General features: G+C 45.2%; 1 protein-coding gene across 1 annotated transcript in view; it reads left to right on the top strand.

The window, feature by feature from the left end:
• Window positions 1–7,091: 7,091 nt before the first annotated feature.
• Window positions 7,092–21,494, top strand: part of Lamc1 (laminin subunit gamma 1) — a 127,067-nt gene continuing 112,664 nt past the window's right edge. Inside the window, 1 exon segment of the mRNA NM_053966.3 lies at window positions 7,092–7,750. Coding sequence (NP_446418.1) covers window positions 7,339–7,750 — 412 coding nt within the window. The 5' untranslated portion in view covers window positions 7,092–7,338.

Genomic DNA, 21,494 nt, shown 5'->3' with positions numbered 1-21,494 from the left:
GTGTTTCCTGTAGGCAGCAGAATGCAGGGTCCTCGTTGCGTATCCAGTTTGTTAATCTATGTCTTTTTATTGGGGAGTTGAGGCCATTGATGTTGAGATATTAAGGAATAGTGATTATTGCTTCCCGTTATATTCATATTTGGATGTGAGGTTATGTTTGTGTGCTTTCATTCTCTTTGTTTTGTTGCCTAGACGATTAGTTTCTTGCTTCTTCTAGGGTATAGCTTGCCTCCTTATGTTGGGCTTTACCATTTATTATCCTTTGTAGTGCTGGATTTGTAGAAAGATATTGTGTAAATTTGGTTTTGTCATGGAATATCTTGGTTTCTCCATCTATGTTAATTGAGAGTTTTGCAGGATACAGTAACCTGGGCTGGCATTTGTGTTCTCTTAGGGTCTGTATGACATCAGTCCAGGATCTTCTGGCCTTCATAGTTTCTGGCGAGAAGTCTGGTGTGATTCTGATAGGTCTGCCTTTATATGTTACTTGACCTTTTTCCCTTACTGCTTTTAATATTCTTTCTTTATTTTGTGCGTTTGGTGTTTTACAATTATGTGACGGGAGGTGTTTCTTTTCTGGTCCAATCTATTTGGAGTTCTGTAGGCTTCTTGTATGTCTATGGGTATCTCTTTTTTTAGGTTAGGGAAGTTTTCTTCTATGATTTTGTTGAAGATATTTACTGGTCCTTTGAGCTGGGAGTCTTCACTCTCTTCTATACCTATTATCCTTAGGTTTGATCTTCTCATTGAGTCCTGGATTTCCTGTATGTTTTGGACCAGTAGCTTTTTCTGCTTTACATTATCTTTGACAGTTGAGTCAATGATTTCTATGGAATCTTCTGCTCCTGAGATTCTCTCTTCCATCTCTTGTATTCTGTTGGTGAAGCTTGTATCTACAGCTCCTTGTCTCTTCTTTTGGTTTTCTATATCCAGGGTTGTTTCCATGTGTTCTTTCTTGATTGCTTCTATTTCCATTTTTAATTCCTTCAACTGTTTGATTGTGTTTTCCTGGAATTCTTTCAGGGATTTTTGCGATTCCTCTCTGTAGGCTTCTACTTGTTTATTAATGTTTTCCTGTGTTTCCCTAAGGGAGTTCTTCACGTCTTTCTTGAAGTCCTCCAGCATCATGATCAAATATGATTTTGAAACTAGATCTTGCTTTTCTGGTGTGTTTGGATATTCCATGTTTGTTTTGGTGGGAGAATTGGGCTCAGATGATGCCATGTAGTCTTGGTTTCTGTTGCTTGGGTTCCTGCGCTTGCCTCTCGCCATCAGATTATCTCTAGTGTTACTTTGTTCTGCTATTTCTGACAGTGGCTAGACTGTCCTATAAGCCTGTGTGTCAGGAGTGCTGTAGACCTGTTTTCCTCTCTTTCAGTCAGTTATGAGGACAGAGTGTTCTGCTTTCGGGCGTGTAGTTTTTCCTCTCTACAGGTCTTCAGCTGTTCCTGTGGGCCTGTGTCTTGAGTTCACCAGGCAGCTTTCTTGCAGCAGAAAAGTTGGTCTTACCTGTGGTCCCGAGGCTCAAGTTCGCTCGTGGGGTGCTGCCCACGGGCTCTCTGCAGCGGCAGCAACCAGGAAGATATGTGCCGCCCCTTCCGGGTGCTTCAGTGCACCAGGGTTCCAGATGGCCTTTGGTGTTTTCCTCTGGCGTCCGAGATGTGTGTGCAGAGAGCAGTCTCTTCTGGTTTCCCAGGCTTGTCTGCCTCTCTGAAGGTTTAGCTCTCCCTCCCACGGGATTTGGGTGCAGAGAACTGTTTATCTGGTCTGTTTCCTTCAGGTTCCGGCAGTGTCTCAGGCAGGGGTCCTGCCGCTCCTGGGCCCTCCCCCACGGGAGCCCAGAGGCCTTATACAGTTTCCTCTTGGGCCAGGGATGTGGGCAGGGGTGGGCAGTGTTGGTGGTCTCTTCTGCTCTGCAGCCTCAGGAGTGCCCACCTGACCAGGCGGTTGGGTCTCTCTCTCACGGGGTCTGGGAGCAGAGAGCTGCTGCAGGCCGGGATCCGAGGGTGTGGGACTTCCAGTAAACACCACACCATTTTTTTTTAACAGAGTGAAAAAAAAATCTCTTTCAGAAAGTAGAAAAAAATACTTTGGAGTTTGTTTTGAAGGCCAGTATAATGATATAATGATGTTATTAAATCCTGACCTGTATTGTCTTTGTGTGTGTGTGTGTGTGTGTGTGTGTGTGTGTGTGAGAGAGAGAGAGAGAGAGAGAGAGAGAGAGACAGAGAGAGACAGAGAGAGAGACAGAGAGAGAGACAGAGAGAGAGAGAGAGAGAGAGAGAGAGAGAGAGAGAACAACATTCAGGAGTTGGTTCTCTCCTTTCACCATGGATTCAAACTCAGATCTCCAGGCTTTCTTGGCAAGTGATTTTACCCATTGACTTTTTTCCATGTAGCTCAGGCTGGCCTTGAACTCCTTAGGTAGTCAAAGATGATTTTGGAGTCCTGATCCTTCTGATTTTATCTTCCAAGTTTTGAGACCATAGGCGTGCACCCGCACATCTTATATGTCTTTGGAAGCAGGGTCTTACTCTAGGTCAAACAGATCTGGAATGCACTCTATAACCCAGGATGGTTTCAACTTAGAGTGATCCTTCTGCCTTGGCTTCCCAAGTGTTGGGACTACAAGTGTGTGGTATCACACCTGGCTTATCATGTTAGTAATAGTAAACCATCGAGGCTAACCACATGTTTGAGATACTCCAGCTTTACACAATGAAACTATGTTATTATTTTTTTTTAAATTATGGGACGTAATTCACATCAGGTTAATATACTAATAAACTTCTGGAGAGATAGAATTCTTTTTTTTAAATTTTTTGGTGGTAAGATTTTGGTACGGGTGAGGATGGGTTTTACTACTAGGCTCTGCAATTTCTTCCTTTTTATTGCATTTATATATTGTAATAAAGGTGTTGTTTTGATTCTTATGTTGATGTGTTCGTTTTTCTCCTTTGTTAAACTGGAATCACAGGCAGAATTTGGTACATAGGGCTGGATGAGGTTGAAAAAAACCTCTGCCTCATGCAAGAAGAGTCTTGTTCTTTACCTGAGTCGCACAAGAACTCCTGTTATGCTCAGATTTGAACTAAGGATACAGGCAGACGCTCCAAGCCTAAATTTCCCTCTTTGTGAGTAGCAACTTTGAAGAGGGAAATTCTAATTCTTTTTCAGAACCACTTTAACCCCATCCCTCCCCAATTTTAAACTCCTATTTGATGACCTGAAAAACCCCGGCTGTGGAAAACAGCCCTTCCTTTACCCTGCTCCTCTCATGATCTTTACACAGCGGAAGGAGGGGACCTTTGTGCACAGAGAACCAGAAGGCAGCCTTTTGTCCTTATTTTGCTTCCTACTTGGGATCAGAGGTCACGTAATCCTTTGTCTTAGTGTCTTCTATGCTAAAGAGGCACTGGCATCCTGCGTTTCAGAGAAAAAAACTTTAAAATGAAAATAACATACAAATACATATTAATATGGTCATATTATTAATTAATAACAGTTGTTATTTATGGATAGCACTTTTAAATATGAGGAATAGAGCAGATAGTACAATATCCTTATGTCTGGAGACAAATAGACTTGGAAGAGCAAACACGTCGGTTATTATGGAGGGGCAGCAACCTAACAAAGGTGCACTTGAAAGGCCTTTGAAGGCCAACACAAACTTTAAATTTCTTCCTAATTATATAACGTGCTGTCTAGGCCCTTAGGGGGTGGACATCTGTTGATGACCAGGGTTACTTCGGTAGGGGTAGGCATGCCTACAGATTCACAGGTAATGACCAAGACAGTGAACATCCTACCTTGAAAGTTATTCAGATACATCCCGAAAGGACAAGTCTCTTAAGCCTTGGAGGGTTAACTGGGAGACAAGGGTCTTTGGGGGGCGAGGTATCATGCTCATATGGCCAAATGGCTTGATTCCTCCTGCCTTGCTCCATAGAGGTGACTGGGCATTAATCTTTAATTAATCTTTTCAGGAACCTGATCTCAAATTTCCTTTCATGTTTTTTTTTCATAAATAGCATGTCTGTTTAGTATATAATGGGTCTTCAAAGTAGTTAAAAAATGTGTGTATAAAAGAATAAGGATAGGGTTGGGGATTTAGATCAGTGGTAGAGTGCTTGCCTAGCAAACACAAGGCCCTGGGTTTGGTCCTTAGCTCTGGGGGGAAAGAAAGAATAAGGCTCTGGAATTTTTTGACCAAAAAACAAAGAAGGAAGAAGAAGAGGAAGAGGAGGAGGAGGAGAAGGAGGAGGAGGAGGAGAAGAAGGAGGAGAAGAAGGTGGTGGTGGTGGTGGTGGTGGTGGTGGTGGTGTAACCTACAGTACATCTTATACACATTTTTGAGGGGGGCAGATGCAGAAGCTAGGATCTCATTGGCCTGGAACAAAGGTCTTGCCTTGCCTCTAGTAGACATTGGGATAGCACTCTGGTGAAGTGCCATCACACTGGTTTATCTTCTTTTTGTTAAATAGCAAGTTTATTTGGAACTGTGGTGCCTCTAGAAACTTCCAACACTTTGCTACCATCCGGTATTCAGGTCTCCCCAACTGTTTTTGAAATTGTGTTAGAAAGTCTTTGGTGGGTTTGAGTCATTGCTCAGAAAATGATGACGGGCATGGTGAATTATGCCTACCATCTCAGCACTGGGGAGGCTGAGGCAGGAGGAGCCGTGTAGGATCCAGGCCAGCCTCGACTACTGAGTGAAACTGTTTCATGTCCTCTCTCCACTCCTCATTCATACTATGAAACAAATTTTCATCATCAAGCATATTGGCTGGATACAGTTTATTGCTTAAAAAGTACTTTGTTACTTTAACATATTCCACTGAGCAATAGGATTTAGGGGTTGATTCAAGGTTCCTTCATGGGCACGACACATGAAGCTCTCATGATGAAACTACAGAGTAAATTACCATAAGTAACAGCTTGGAGTCAACTTTGGACATCAGAAGCCAAAAGAAAGCAATGAGAAGGACACATGCTAGTTTATTTAGCATATTTGAACAGAGACATTGTCCCCTCCAGGGTTATGTGAATTTTCCTCCAGCCATCTAAAACAAAGGCTCTCAGCCTTCCAAACACTGCGACCCTTTAATATAGTTCTTCCCATTGTGGAGACCCCCAACAATGAAATTATCTTCAGTGCTACCTCATTACTGTAATTTTGCTACTGTTATGAATAGTACTTAAATATGACTGTTTTCCAATGGTCTTAGGCAATACCCGTGAAAGGCATTAGACCCCCTCCAAAAGGGTCACCACCACAGTTGGAGAACCACTGATTTAAAATGTTAATATTAGCTCCCATGTTTCTTTCTTCAAAGAGTTACAGGAGTAAAGAGTTAGAGACCCTTAGTATACCTAATCTCCACCATCTCATCCAATAAGTCAGGTGGATGCATTCCCAGGTAAGTCCAGTATTAAAAGCTCTCTGGACAGTAGCTTTTACCCATCACAAATGGTCCATTATCCTTGGGCCCTCATAATTAGGACGTGTGGCTCTAACACTGACCATAACTATCATTACCTATTGTTTATATTTCATCGTTTCATATGCCCACTATCCCATCTTAAATATTTATTTATGTGTCATCACACACACACACACACACACACACACACACACACACACACACGTCATGGTGCAGGTATGGAAATCAGTCCGTGGTTCTAGGGGATTGAACTCAGGTCACCAGGCTTGGTGACAAGTGCCTTTACCCCCTGAGCTACCTTGTAGACATCAGCCTCCTTACTACTGACCCCCAAATCTGGAGCCTCCACTTTGTGGGTCTGCTTTGCATCATTGGTTGGGATTAGCGCACTTGTGTCATGTGGGCTCTCAGCTGGTTCATTTTTACAGCACCCTCCCTTCCCCTGTCCGCCGGTCCTATCAGCACCGCAGGTAGTTCTGATCTGGGACTAAATAAAACTCATGATCTTTTTGGCTCGGGCTCTGGGAACTGAGTCATTCTGGCACTGACAATATTCTATGACTCAGCAGGTCCGAAGAGGAGGATGTAAGAATCCAGATCATTTCGAGTTTTTTAAGGGAAACTGGGAAACACAAACAACACAATGGAAGAATTTCAAAGAGGGTCTGCGTATCCGGGGGGAAATGTCATTCCATTCCCAGCCTTCTCACTTCCTTCCCTGCCAGGGTAAATGACAGTCAGACTTTAATTTAGGGTAAGGAAATCACAAAATTGACTCTGCAGCTGAGATCCAGCCCTGTGTTCCAGAGGGATCCAGTCGCTTGGACACCTCGGAATCTCTCCCCTCAGCGTGGGTAGGGCTTGGCCCGCGATACAGAAAGCATGCCAGGGACGGCTGGGGAGGGCGAGGTCACGCAGACCACTGCGTGGTTGCGGTGTCGTTCAGGCCTCAGCGTCAGGTAGTGGCTGGGCTATACCGTTAAGGACTGACATCTGGTTGGGCCAGAGTCCAAGTCCTCATGAAGTCAAAAGACAGATTCCGAGCCACCTCACCGACCTGCGGTCGCCCTTTAAGAACCTTCCCTTAGTCCTCATACCTTCCAGGGCAAGATCCTCTCAGGACCACGACCTGGATGAGGGTTCCCAACAGAGCGCTGGATCTCCACTGAAGCCCCTGCCCTCCCAGCATGCACCGCCCCGCACCCCACACCCCACGCCCCGCCCTCCTTCCTTCACTCACGCTCCCTCTCCGCCCACCTTGGGCCCCTCCCTCTTACCCCCTGGCCCAGCCCACCTCTAGTCACGCCTATCCAGAAGTCCTCCTACTTGACCCCTTGCCTCTTCCATCTCGCGCCCTCCTCCCTTTTGCTGAGGGTCCCGCCCCGCCCTCATACTCCACCGCCCCGCCCACCTCGCGCCCCTCCCTCTTGCTCCCATTCCGCCCATCTCGCTTCTCTGGCCCACCGCCCTCCAGGGCTGGAGAGCCAGTGGTTGCTCCTGCCGCCGCCGGGAGTCGCTGGGGAGGACGCGTAGGGCGGGGAGCAGCTCCTGGCCCGCGTGAACTGCTGAGGAGGCCGGTCTTGGGTTTTCTCCACCGCCAGATCCCACCCCACCGGGCAGACCCCACCCCCTGCTCCTTCCTCCTGGGGCGCGCTCTCGAGTGCGCGCTCGGAAGTCGGGGGTCGGCGCAGAGTGCAGGCTGCGCACCGGGAGGCAGCGGAGGCAGCGCGATCTTCGCTTGGACGCCCACCCATCGGCTCTGCGTCCGGCTCTCGGCCTCCAGCCCGGTTCACAGCCCGGCCTCGGCCCGCAGCGGAGGATCGGCCTCGGGGCACGCCGCTAGGCGAGTGCAGCGCGGCACCCTAGCCTTTACCGAGGGCCGGCGCACGGCGGGATGACGGGCGGCAGGCGGGCCGCTCTGGCCCTGCAGCTCCAGCGGCGGCTGTGGCTGCTGCTGGCTGTGCTGGCGGCCGTGGCGTGCTGGGTCCGGGCGGCCATGGACGAGTGCGCGGATGAGGGCGGCCGGCCGCAGCGCTGCATGCCGGAGTTTGTTAATGCCGCCTTCAATGTGACCGTGGTGGCTACCAACACGTGTGGGACTCCACCCGAGGAGTACTGCGTGCAGACTGGAGTGACCGGAGTCACCAAGTCCTGTCACCTGTGCGACGCCGGCCAGCTCCACCTGCAACACGGGGCAGCCTTCCTGACCGACTACAACAACCAGGCCGACACCACCTGGTGGCAAAGCCAGACTATGCTGGCCGGGGTGCAGTACCCCAACTCCATCAACCTCACGCTGCACCTGGGTAAGCGATGACAGCCCTGTCCCCACTACTCGCTCACGGTCCAGCTCCGGGGCTGCCTCCATGGAGCCGCAGGTCCGACCTGAGGGGCCTGTCCAGCCGCGTGCTGACGGTCTGTTCTCCAGCGTGGGCCACACACAGAAATTCCTTTCTCCAACTTCTAAAATTCATCTCGCTTTGAACATCCGGTGAGGGCCACCATGTCCCACGCTAGCTAGCATCTCTCTTTTTCCCTCACTCTTTCTAACCCAACCGGATTCTTGTTCCGTTGATTCTTTTTCTATTTCAGCAGTTAGGATTTTGGACCAGCACCCCCACCCACTTTTCCCCCCCTGAGGCGCTAGGGAAACACTCATCCTGGTAGGACCGGACTATCTCATAGAATGCTTGTATTAGAGTCTTGAAGGTCCACCTTCAAATACTTGTCTTTAAAATGTTTAGTTGTCTGTCTCCAGGGTTGAGAATGATTGCTCTTAGTTCTGATAAGGGAATTTGAGGGGAGCAAATGCCTTTACTGCCAGTATTTCTATGTGTAATTAAAACAGAAGTTCACTTTTCAAGTTACTGTTCTCCAGAGCCGTTCAGCTTTAATTAAGAGCTGTTTCACTGCTAATCCTGGTGGGGAGAAAAACAAAAAGGCCATGAAGACACTCACTGTAATTGCGGGCAGTTTTGTTCCGGTGTAAAGAGGCTCAAAGGCTCTCCTGGATGTCTTCCCTTTTGCTTTGATCCGAAGCAAGTGTGGAAACCTGCATGCTTTAGAATTCAGGAGAGGGCTGTAGAGTAGGAGACACCGTGGCAGAACCACGGAAGAGCAAGGCTGTGATTATCTGAACAGATCAACATTCCTACTTTACCTAGGGGTGTTCTCTTTACTTTTGAGACTGACGAGAGAGCAGAAAATTTCATGGCTGTGTTCGACTGTCCATTATTAAGTGTGAAAAACCGATTGTCAACTGTAGAACCTCCATTCCATTCCACTGGAGCCCTGGATTTTATCAGTTCCTGGTAGTAAAGAACTTCTGAAGAGAGCAGACTGCCCCAAGCCTGTCCAGAACATGGCAGGTCTTCAGCACTAATAACATCTGGGATATTAGAAAGGGACATTTTGTAGGCAGATGATCCTTTGATCATGGTTTTGTAGGTTGTTTTTTCTTCCCCCCATTGTTCTTCAGTACACCAACCATTATATTATTGGGATTTTTTTTTCAGAGAAAGAATATGACTTAGAGAAAGTGCCTTGAAATTGTAAATTACTGTGTGTGGATTAAGTTTTAGGAAAGCAGTATTTGCTGCCTTTATAGTACTGTGCAGTATATGCTGCCTTTTTATTTGTAGATGAGTTACCAGGCAGATAGAACTTTTTGAAAAAAAAAAAAAAAACAAGTTCATAAATGAAAGTGTGAGAGGTCCGATTTTCAGTAATTAAATAAATGAATGAGTTTGGTTTTGAAAAGGCATTGGAAGTACACAGAAGTGTAAAACTGATGTCTTGAACAGATACCTTTCTCAAGACAGTGGGGGACACTCCGGGCTTCCCAAGATCTCTGGGAGTTCTATTAAGTATCTAAAGAAGTTTTATGTTCTATAACTTATGTCGTTATTTTTTAACTTTTTAACTGTTTTTGGTATTTAATTCTGAATCCCCTTGAAGTCTTGCTTAATCTGTTTTCAGATTTAAAAGGAGAAACAAAATTCAAAGAAAAAGCAAGGCCTTGATGTCTCCCCAGTGCCTGAGATGCAGTTGGAAAGTTCTGAACAATAGGCTGTCAGTCTCTGCTTCCCTCCTTCTCTGGGCACGAGGGGCTGAGGTTTATTTCAGGTGATCCCAGAGGGAGATAGACTGCTCTCTTTTTAAATTCTCTGTTGCAGAGACATGTGCTAGGGTAAGAGAGAGCAGCTAGGTCACTACTATATATATTCCTTTTGGACTATGTTCATAACAAGGGCAAAGAACTTTTCCATCCCATTAGGACAGCAACACAACGTTTTCCATATGCTTGGACTTGATTTTGCTGAAAAATTCTGCAGTTGGTTGCTAAATGGCGTTCAGAAAACAGGGTCTCACTCTGGCTTTCCTTGTACTCACTATATAGACCAGGCTGGCTTCAAACTCATAGACACCCACCTGCTTCTGCATCCCCAGTACTGGGATTCAAGGTTTGAGTAGCCACGCCCAGTGGGTTTACTCTTAAGAAAAGGTTTAAAATATTTTCTTAAAAAAAAAAGGGGGAGGGGCTGGGGATTTAGCTCAGTGGTAGAGCACTTACCTAGGAAGCGCAAGGCCCTGGGTTCGGTCCCCAGCTCCGAAAAAAAAAAAGAACCAAAAAAAAAAAAAAAAAAAGATTTACTTATTATTTGTGAGTACACCGTAGGTGTTTTCAGACACACCAGAAGAGGGCATCAGATCCCATTACAGATGGTTGTGTGTGTGGTTGATGGGATTTGAACTCAGGACCTCTGGAAGAGCAGTCAGTGCTCTTAAACCTCTGAGCCATCTCTCCAGCCCTCAAAATGGGTTCATAGCAGCATAGTCATTGTAAAAACATGTGCTTTACACTTTTTAGACAATTTATGAAAACTAGACTGGACTTACTGTGCTTGTTTGGGTTGGAAATGAAGTCCTGGAGGAAATGTGGGGTGGAGTAGTGGGGAAAGAAGAGCTTCATGTGTCCTGGGATTTTTTTGTTTCTAGCTTCTGTCCCACCTCTTTCTTTTTTTCTTTTTTCTTTTTTTAATGACCTGGTATATATGCATGAATGCTGTGCTCGACAGTTTAGGGCAAGTAGGCAAGGATTGAGTGTTTCGATGCCCAGCGCATTCACCCCTTGACTCCAGTTACTCTCTGGGCTGTAGCTAACTAATTATTTCCCATGGAGTCAAGTACCATGACTGTTTTGTGTATCCATTAAATCTCCCGTCCAGTTCACATTTCACATACCCTTAAACAAGTGATGCATATTGCGCCTTGCCCCTCCAGAGCATGTGAAACTCCAGTGAGCAGTGGGAGAGACTGGGCCAGCCTGCCTTTCGCTCCTGAACTTTACCCTTCGCTGCAAATCTTGAAAAGAAGTCAAGTCCAGGGTTGGGTGTGCTGGAGCACTCTGGGAGGCTGGATGGTTGGGTGGATTCTAGGAGTTCAAGGCCAACCTTGTCAACTTAGCAAGTTCCAAACCAGCCTGAGCTACATAGCTTCTCTCAAAACTTAAGAGGAAAAAAAATCAAATTCTGTCATACTTAAGTAGTTAAAAAAAATTAAACACACACACATTTTGGCAATGGTGATGAGTCACTTATTTTTTTTAAAATGTATTTATTCTTTTATGTTATGAGTACACTATTGCTGTCTTCAGACACACAAGAAGAGGGCATCAGATCCCATTACAGATGGTTGTGAGCCAACATGTGGTTGCTGGGAATTGAACTCAGGACCTTGAGAAGAACAGTCAGTGCTCTTAACCGCTGAGTCATTTCTCCAGCCCATGAGTTACTTTTATTAAGAAAATGAAGCATGGCTAAAGATATTCAAATTTAAATATAGCAAGTAGTCAAATTGCCTTCAGTTGCTAAGTTCACACTCAGGAGACCACAATGGCAGGCTTTTATGTAATCCTTCAGAAATGTTCATATACCAGATTGCATGCTCATTTTAACTGGTATCTTTTGGGGAAGGGGTCTTAACATTTAACAGGTAGGTATATATTAGGTCTTTGGGTACAATACACATCACCTGAGGTTTAAAAAGAAAAAAATCCAGGAAAACAAGTTTGGCTTCTGACAACTGCTGCTCTTAATCTTCAATATGTAGGAATAGAGCAGGGTTCGGGGCACAGCGCATCTTTGGGATATGAAGAGTTAATGTTGCTTTGGGATTGACAACTATATTTTCTGCCTGCTGTGGAGAGTCACGCACCCCTTCCCTAAAAGAAAAATCTCTCAGCTTTCAGATCTCTCCTGAATAATTGGCTGCTCGTTAAAAGTGTAGCGTTTGCGGTTGATAACAACAGTGTAAGTTTTAACAATATCCAGGGACTCATTGAAAGTACTGTAGCTAAGGACTTGATTTAAAAAAACAAACAAACAAACAAACAAACAAAAAGACCCAGCCCCTTTAATTAATTTAGTGATCATTGTGGATGGGAACTTGGCAGGTAGGATTTTGATCTCGCACAAAGGTAACTTTTTCTCATTTTTAAAACAATTAGGTTAAGAAACTGTTTACATAAGCAACTCAGTCGAACTTTATGGAATTTCCAAAGTTAGCATTGCAACCCAGTTCCCGAGTGCTTCATCAGCTTCAGGGATGGACGGTGCATGTGTGAGGTGTCCCGTATCAGCACATAGTGATCTGGTCCTCCTGTGAGTGCATATTGATATTTACCATGAAAGAAACAGCAAAGCCTCCTTTTCTCCTGGGAGAGTCTTTGTGATATGGGCTCTGCCTTCTGATTGGGGAGTTGCTCCAGCGGGTGACTTCACTGTGGTATTTGTGCACCCTGAGGGGACACTATTTTCCTTGGTCTCAGAGGCCTGATTTACATTTTGCAGGTTTCAACTTGAGAAGTCAAGGAGCTGTTCTTTAATGGCCAGTAGTTGCCGAATGGTTTTTATAAAAGTTGCTGTTGGGTATTGCCCCTCTTCTACAGTTCACTGCTTTCTCTGCAAATTCCTTCTCCCCTCTCTCTAAGGCGCACAGGAAAAGGCAGACACAGCAGAGGGAAAGTTAGAGCTCTGGGGTGGGTGTCCCTCTCCATCGGTTTATCCTTGGTCACATTGGTGTCGGGGGTGTAGCACTGGGTTATTTCAGCCCTAAATCCTTTTAGGAAGCAGGGTGTGCTTTTTTATCATGGCCCCCTCCCTGTGTGCATACATTCTCATATTACTGCCAGATATTCCGTAAACATTTTTAAAATACCTAAGAAATGCCTAGCGCAGAGCCGGATAGAAAGGTGTGGAAAATTGACGGCCGTTTCCAAGAGGGTACGTACTTCCAAGTGGAACTTAAAGTTGTGATGCCTTTGCCATATTGTAGCAAGGGGGTCTTTAAGGTTTTACATTTTTTAAAGCCTCCAGATGGTCAGTGGTCAGATTTCTTGTAACCCCATGAAGGCAACCATGAAGGTACTGTAGTTGTGATCCTAAGAATCCTGGGACAGGTAAGTCCTGGACTCCTTAGTAGATTATTCTCTGCAGCTAATAGTTTCTCCAGCAAATCTCTTAAAAGAGTGTCTGGTTTATTCCTTTAAAATAAAAGCTCACGGGGGTGGGGTGGGGGGCTGGAGAACTGGCTCAGAGGTTAAGAGCACTGACTGCTCTTCCGGAGGTCCTGAGTTCAATTCCCAGCAACCACATGGTGGCTCACAACCATCTGTAATGGGATACAGTGCCCTCTTCTGGTGAGTCTGAAGATTGACAGTGTATGCACATACATAAAATCAAATCTTTAAAATAAAGGCTCACATACAGATTGAGTCAGAGGTCTAGAGTGCTTTGGTTTTCCGATGGCTGTTGTTCCTTTTTTACTGACATTCCCAGATTCTTACCACCTTACATCACACACGGGCCACACTGTCCCCGAGCCCCAAGGGAACTTGTAGTCTTCATTTACCATATGCAAATGTAAAGTTGTGTTACATGTTAGCTCTTCCTTCAGGCCCAGAGACCTGGGTATGATGACTACGGGATGGCTGGATGGAGCCATGTTTAATACTAAATTTACTTCTTACTGTATTAGGTGTAGCCCAGGAAGAGGTCAAGTCAGAATCCAGTCTGGTGTTTTCCCAGTGCTCATTGTTTATTCTTCACTGTAAACTCCCACATCCAAGCCAACCCTTCAGAAGTTGGGAACTGTCAGTAGTTGAGCGGCCATATTTCATATTTCAGAGTGACCAGTGGATCTAAAATGTGCATCTTACCTATAACTTCAGTGTGGAAAGTTACTCGTTGTCTACGCGGTTTTCTGGCAAGGTATGCAAAGCCTTTATCCTGTTGGGTCGGTGCTGGAGGCTCTGAATGGTTAACAACTAGGTTTCTTTTTTATCACTTCTGGGCAGAAAGGGCTGCCCTTCAGTATGGAAACCTCTCCTAGGCTTATACCTGGGAGACTCCTTTCAGGTTTCTCCTTTTCCCTCTTCCTGTCCCCACTTTCTGGCCTGGATTATGCCTTCCTTAAACCACCCTGTCAGTAACTGTCATCAGATACTATTATCTCTTTCCTGACTTGCCTATTTTTGCCTCGAGGTCATATTGAGAATCTTAATGATTTCCTTTTGTTTTAGTTTAAGATGGGGTCTGGCTATGTTGCTCAGGCTGCCCTGAAGTGCCTGGCCCTAAGTTGTCCTCTTGCCTCAGCCTCTGAAGTTGAGCTCACAAACATGTACCACTTTTCCCAGACAGTTATACTCTCCGAAGGTAGGTCTGGTATTTGCCATCATTTAGTTAAATAAAATTAACCCTTGCTAATTGCTTGCTGTGCCTGAATACTTCTGATGGATTGTGATTCCTAGGACCCGGCTTCCTGCCAATCTGAGCTCTAGATGAAGGAGTCTGTGTTCCTAGATTTTGGGGGTAAGAAAACTACAGCTCTCTTGCCCAAATCTATCTCAGCCTGGCCATCTAGTTTTGTATGAACAGTAAGCTATGAGCAGCTTATGCCTTCTCAGTTAAAAAAAAAAAAAACAAAAACAAAAGAATAATAATATTTTGAGACTTGAAAATTACACGTAGGGCTGGAGAGATGGCTCAGTGGTTAAGAGCACTGACTGCTCTTCCAGAGGTCCTGAGTTCAAATCCCAGCAACCACATGGTGGCTCACAACCATCTGTAATGAGATCTGATGCCCTCTTCTGGTGTGTCTGAAGACAGCTACAATGTACTCACATATAATATATAAATCTTTAAAGAAAAAAACAATTACATATAATCCAAATTGTAATATACATAAAGTTTCATTAGAACAAAATTAAACTCATTTAATAACACTGCTTATGGCTGTTTTTGTACTATGAAGGCAGAGCTGAATAACTGGGACACTATAAAACGTTCCTGCCTATAGACCTGATACTCGCTGTCTGGCCCTCACTGCACAGTTTTGGTGACCTCTGTTAAGTTCAGTAAGTTTTAATTGAGAAATGCAAATACAGAGAGGGCCCACCTAACCGTTTGGATGGAAGCTGGAGCGTTTGTGTCTTCAGCCTTTAGCCGTGTGTGGGACAGTGTTCAGAGGTGTTGGTGGGGGGAGAAAACGATGGACTGGATTACACACGAACTCCCGCTCTCAGAGCAGAGGATGGAGCTCCTGTGTGTTCTCTGCGCTATCTCTGTTTCCCAAGGGAGTATGTGCCAGTGTCCTAACCAATCTGAAATTCGGGGCATAAGAATTCTGTTTCTATAACTTCAGAAACACTAATACAGAATTTGAAAAGAACTATGTCGTTTCATTTTAGCTTGTATTTTGAGACAGGATCTCACCCTGTAACCCAGGCTAACCTGAACTCACTGTGTAGCCTAGGTTAGCCTGAAAGTACAGATGTGAACTACCATACCAACCTCCATGTTTGCCTTTTTTTTTTTTTAATTACTTATTTATATATATGAGTGCACTGTATCTGTCTTCAGACACACCAGAAGAGGGCATCAGATCTCATTACAGATGGTTGTGAGCCACCATGTGGCTGCTGGGATTTGAACTCAGGACCTCTGGGAAAGCAATCAGTGCTCTAATCACTGAGTCATCTCTCCAGCCCTCATGTCTGTCTTTTTTTAAAGTAAAATCTATAGTGCGACTTGAGGTCAGCCTATGTAAACATTCGTAAGTATTTTCTATTTTATGTTAAGGGTATTTTGCTAGCATGTATGTATCTTACCACACGGACACAGGAACCCATGGGGGTCAGAAGATAGCAGTGGATCCCACAGACCTGGAGTTACAAATAATTATGGGCTATCACGTGGGTGCTGGGAACCATACCTGACTCAGGAACACACAGACACACAGACACAGACACACAGACACACAGACACACAGACACACACACACACACACACACACACACACACACACACACACACGAAATTGTATTGTTAGCTTTTTTCTTTTTTGGAAGTGGTAAGTTTTATCTGAAACTACATATAACCTGTCTATTGTTGGGAAGCTCCCTGAGTGCATCGTGAGAGCATTGGAGGAGAGAGCATGTGGAAGTGTTTCACGTGCTTGGCTCTAGTTTTTTGAGTTGTCAGTGGACACAGATGAGCGTGGTGGCCTGAGGAAGATGTGCAGGCTGGGCCACTGGTGTGTTAGTGAACAACTGGAGATGTAGAACAGAGTGCAGTTCTGTGTGAGGTGGCCGGGCAGATGCACGGTCATCTGGGAGATGCTGAGGGCTGACAGTAAGTGAACAAAACCTGGATTTGCTTGAGTCTCATCTCCAGCTGGCCTCGATTGGCAGCCCTGCTGCTGTCCTCTGGGTTTTAGGGAGAAGTGTCACAGTTTAGAGCAGAGCTGTTTGTTGATTCTCACTGCCCCAGATTCCTGAGACTTAAACATAAGGGATGAACCTGTCTTAAGTAGTTACTTTCAGCATAAGGTTTCAGGGTGGCAGTGCCCCAGGGTTCTGTGCCCTGCCTTGGTGGCTTGCTCGCCCTGAGATTTGTAAGCAGGCCCTTCTGGGATTTGCAGGCTCCTTTCTTGTAAGATGATAAAGTTAGATGCTTGTTCATTGGGGCTTAAAATTGACAGCTTGCTTAATGGAGGCCTCCAGGAAGCTTATTGAAGTCCCATCGGCATCTCCTTCTATGCAGTCTTCCAGGGGCCAGCCTAAAATAACTGGACCCAGTCAGTCTGGTGCCCTCTGCAGCTACATATTCATGAAATAAAATAAAGTCACTATCTCTCTCTGGGACAATGCACGCACAGATCTCTGTGGGAGGAGCACCTCTGGCGGGGCTGGGAGGTGACTAGGGATGTGCTTTGTTTTCTTCCCAAACTTGGGGACTTCTGTCCCTCAGCTCCCTTCTTTTATTCTTTGTTTTCCAGCTGTGGAGTGCCTTCCTGTTGTGCCGAAGGCAACAGTGAATTATTGTCTTATTTCTCCCATTTTTATCTCATCTTCTTGTTTTGAAAAATTGGTGGAAATCTTGATTCAGAATAGGTCTTCATGTTTTTCATTTCCTTCCCTCCCAACCCCCCGTCCCTGTCCCTCTCCCTCCTTCCCTCACCCCCATCTCTCTCTCTGTCTCCCTCCCTCCTTCCCTCTTCTCTCCCTTCTGTTCTTTTTTTCCTTTTTGAGACAGGATCTTGCTATGTAGCCCAGGCTAGCCTCAAACTCACTATGTAGCTATGTAGCTCACCCTGGCCTTGACCTTGAAGCAATCTTCCTGCCCCAAGTTTCTAACCACTAAGATTACAGATGTGCTTTTAACTAACTATAGTGCATAATGTATAGGTGGTTTATTTATGGAATTAGTTTTGGCTTAAAACAGGCAAGCACAGGATATGGGAGAGCAAAAGAGCTATTTCTCTCGTTTTTTTTTTTTTTTTGTTTTTTGTTTTTTGTTTTTTTTTTTTCGTCTTTAAGTCGCTGGCATTAATAGTTATCAACCAATATCTGTTGAGAACAAGTGAGCCAGTCCATTCCAGTTGACTGCCAGTCTGTGTGAGTTAGGAAGGTGTGCAGGGTGTTTTCATCATCCCAAGTGGGGGCTGTGGTTTGGGTTGATGCTCCAGGTTGATGTAAAATTGTAAGCCTGTGGTTGTTGTCCCAGGTTTACAGGCTAAGGATGTGTGTGTGTTTGGTGGTAAGGCCAGGGGGTTTATTTTATTTAATTATTTATTTGTAAATAATGTGCTTTCCGATTCCCAGGGTGAAAAGGAATTGTTCTGCAAGCGTTCTCTGCCATGATGACCGAATCTTCGTTCCTTTAAACTTGTAACTAGGGAGTGCACTGTGGTGGAGCGGCTTTCTTGGAGAAGTGTGTGAAGCTTTCTGTTACTCAGCACTTATGTGAGGAGCTCCCCCCTCCACCACCCCCCAACCCCCCAGTGTCTGGAGCTTGTTGCACTAGGGTTCTATTTGTTGAACAAAGACATTATTTAAATGGCAGCCCGGGAGAAAATTTCTCCTTTAAGGGTTTTGTAATGTGTAATGGATATTGAAGCCGCTTGCTGTACCCTGAGGGAATTTGTAATGGGTGTGAGGGGTTAAGACAAAAAGCAGTCATCATTAGGAAAAATCAAAGTGCTAGGGACTAAGTACCCGCCGAGCAGAGCACCGTGAGAGGTGAGAGAGAAGCCAGCCAGGAGAAGCTTCTTGGGTTTTGCAAAAAGCTAACGGATGTGAATGAAGAACCTCCCAGAAAGGCTGGACTGTTTGAGCATAAATATTCTAAATACAAATTAGAACAAAAATTCTAAAAATAATCAGGTAACTGTGAAGGCAAGGCTCGCTTTTCCTGGAGTTATGCAGATGGTTGCAGCTTGGAAACTGCTTAGCAGAGGAAAGCTGAGGGTTGCTTCTCGGTCATTCCCACTAAGAGCAAGGGAAGGAGGAGGATTAAAGGGCCCTGTGCTGGGTGCCTCTGAGTTCTTCTGTCTCAAGAGCTGATATCTCTGTGAGGAATGAGGTGAGATGACTCATGGTTTTCCTGTGGCCACATAGGTGGGTGTTGGTGGAATCCGGGGTTCACATGCTTTGTTCATGCCCCTGCCACTCTGCCATCTGAGAGCAGACTTGGCACACGAGAGGCAGGGAACTGTAGAGACCTTAAACTGGGCAAAGGACCAAGTAACTCCATCAGAGAGAGAGCCTCGTGTCTCTGACTAAAAAAAAAAAAAAATCTGGATTTGGAGTTTTCTAATTTTTTTTTTTTTTAAAGAGGGCTTTATACTGATTTGTAAATGAAACTCTCTTAAAGGGACAACTTTTAGGTTCGGAGTACTTTAACTGGTTGTGTAATATTTAGTCTTATGCCTCTTGGAATGCCAAAGGAATTTATTGAATTTCAGAACGAGGCCCTGGGTTTTGTCAAAGTCTAATAGGGAGGGGAAGGTTACCATCTACTGTTCTGAAAGGTGGTCAGTAAACTGATTAAAACGCCACCTTATCTAACTTCCTACCTTGGCCACTATTGCTTCTGGCCTCTGAACTGCCTAGCTCAGTTCAACTGTTTCCTTTATCTGACAGCACTAAAGATAAGGCCGAAAGGCCGCCCAGTGGGTCTACAGTTCTAGTCTGTTTCTCCTCCGCTCCCAGTAAATTCTGACCCTTCCTTGGTGACTTTGTGTGCATGTATTCCTGGGGTTTGCTGAGTAGGTCTAATTCGGGTTTTTATTGACTGATTAGAGAGATAGCTGCTGTACCCCAGGCACTTCCCTTTGTCACGGTTCTGTCTTTCGGGCTCCAAAGCACTCCGTTCACCTTGATTTCTGTTCATGCAAATTTGCCAAGCTATCAACCCCAGTCTTTCTAATCTTTCGGGAGCATCTCGGAGCTAAGGTTCATTTGAAGGTCACTGTTTTTTTTTTTTTTTTTGTTTTGGCTGTTTTTCTGAGAACAGGTCATAATGGCCCTGAAGGACTTGTGTTTGTGGTGGGTTCTGTGCCTCTCCCTGTCGCAGTTCACTTCAGTCTGAATTGAAGATTCAAACAAACAAACAAACAAACAAAAAAAAGCAAACTCAACCCAGACCCAGACACTTCTAACCTGAGCCCTCCAGCCTTGAGCAGCGTGATGAATTTCTGTGTTTCTGTCTGCCCTTTCTGCCTTCCTTACAGACTTATAGACTTAGCTCCTATCTTCTTTCTGTCCTTGTGTGGAGAATGTGGTTAAACCGCCACATGAAGACTTTTAAATGCTTTGATGAGTTTCCTTTCTTGTGGGATTGGGTGACACTCCATGCTGCACAGAAGTAGGGGTGGGGTGGGGGAGTGAGCTTTGGTTTTAAAAGGCCCCATTCCCGCTTCTCTCCCCTCCACCCCATGGGTAAAATACGGAAGCATAAATGTGTTCTCAGGGTTATTCCATCATCCAATTTCAGAGAGAATGAAAATGGCCCACCTTTTCCAGGAGAAGAGCGTAGAGAGGGTGTAGGGAGAACATGGAATGAGTTGGCAGGGACTGGAAAGTAATAATTCCCCGCCTTCAGCCCACACTGTCATTGAAGGCAGGAATAGTTTGCCTGCAGATTTCCAAAATGTGTGACCATCTTAGGAATAAGAGGTAGCACCTTGGCAATGTAAACTTGTTGATTGATATGGAATTTTAAGTTTTGTGGCCTTTACCTACAACATTGAGAACCTTAGCTTCTGGGAGGTGAGCACATTTAGAATATGTGGCTGCTGTGGTCTAACTGCGTTTACCAAGTTCATTCACTGGACACCGATCCACTCTTCTCGTGTTGACGGGAGAGGTGGTTAGTTTGTGAAGACCTGCTCTAAGTGTCTTTGGTGGTGGGTTTATTGTGAAAGTGAGTTTGGATCTTCCTGTTTTATTTACGCTCTTGCTTGAGGGACGCACCCATTGTGTCACAGTGCACAAGAAGACTCTTACCAGGTAGGCGCCAGCAGGCTTTGGGATGTCTCAGTCTGCAGAACCCTGAGCCAAGTCAATTTCTGCTTATTATAAATTACCCAATCTGAGGTACTCTTAGAGCAGCAGAAAATGGATCAAGGCAGTGGCTAAGTGGGATAGTAATAATGAAATTATAGAGTTCATAGAGAATATAGGTAAGTCCTAACTATAGTAATACATGCCTACAATCCTAATGCCTGTGGGCAGGAGATCAGTTCAGAGTTATCTTTGGTAACCTTGGGAGCCCAGGACTCAAGCAACAGTCCTCAGGGTAGTTTAAGTTGTTAAAAATGTTTAGGCAGGGCTGGAGAGATGCTGCTAAGAGCACTGACTGCTCTTCCAGAGGTCCTGAGTTCAAATCCCAGCAACCACATGGTGGCTCACAACCATCTGTAATGAGATCTGATGCCCTCTTCTGGTGTGTCTGAAGACAGCGACAGTGTGTTCATATAAAATATATAAATCTTTAAAAAAACATTTAAAAAATGTTTAGGCAAAAGGATTCTAGTTTAATGTATTTTAATCTCATATTGAGGAAATTGGGGCTGGTGAGATGGCTCAGTGGATAAAAGGACTTTATTCAACCTCGGGACCTGAGTCTGATTCTTGGAACTTGTATAAGGGTGGGAAGAGAGAACTGACCCCACAGAGCTGTTCTCTGACCTACAGACATGCACATGTACACGTACACATCATGGCCTGTGTACCCACATGAAAATCATGGAGGCATACACGGTAATAAATAAAAATGGTGGTATGGTTGCCTCAGGTTTGTAGTTAACCTGTGTAGCTATGTCCTTCAAGTGTTCCTGCTCGGCACGTCAGATAGTCTAATAGGTGGATCCAGTGATTTCACCTCTGACTTGTGTGCCTGTTGCTTGTAGGGGTTAGGGAAGAAGAGAGTGTTAAATTCCCTGCGACTAGATGCCTGATGTAGGTGCTGGGAGCTGGACCTGAATCCTTTGAAAGAGCAGCCAGTGCTCATAACCGCTGAACCATTTCTTCAGCCCCAGAGGTTCCTTGTTCGTTTTTAAAGACCAGGTCACTGGCTGACCTGGAACTCCCTGGGAAGACCAGGCTGGCCTTGAACTCATAGAGATTGGCCTGCCTCTGCCTCCCAAGTGCTGGGATCAAAGTCGTGCATCACCATGCCCAGCTGATTCTTTTGGTTTGCTTTTTTA

This window comes from Rattus norvegicus, chromosome 13 (assembly GCF_021556685.1).
Source record: "Rattus norvegicus strain SHRSP/BbbUtx chromosome 13, alternate assembly SHRSP_T2T, whole genome shotgun sequence".
Taxonomy (NCBI): domain Eukaryota; kingdom Metazoa; phylum Chordata; class Mammalia; order Rodentia; family Muridae; genus Rattus; species Rattus norvegicus.
This window is presented reverse-complemented; position numbering and strand designations above follow the sequence as displayed.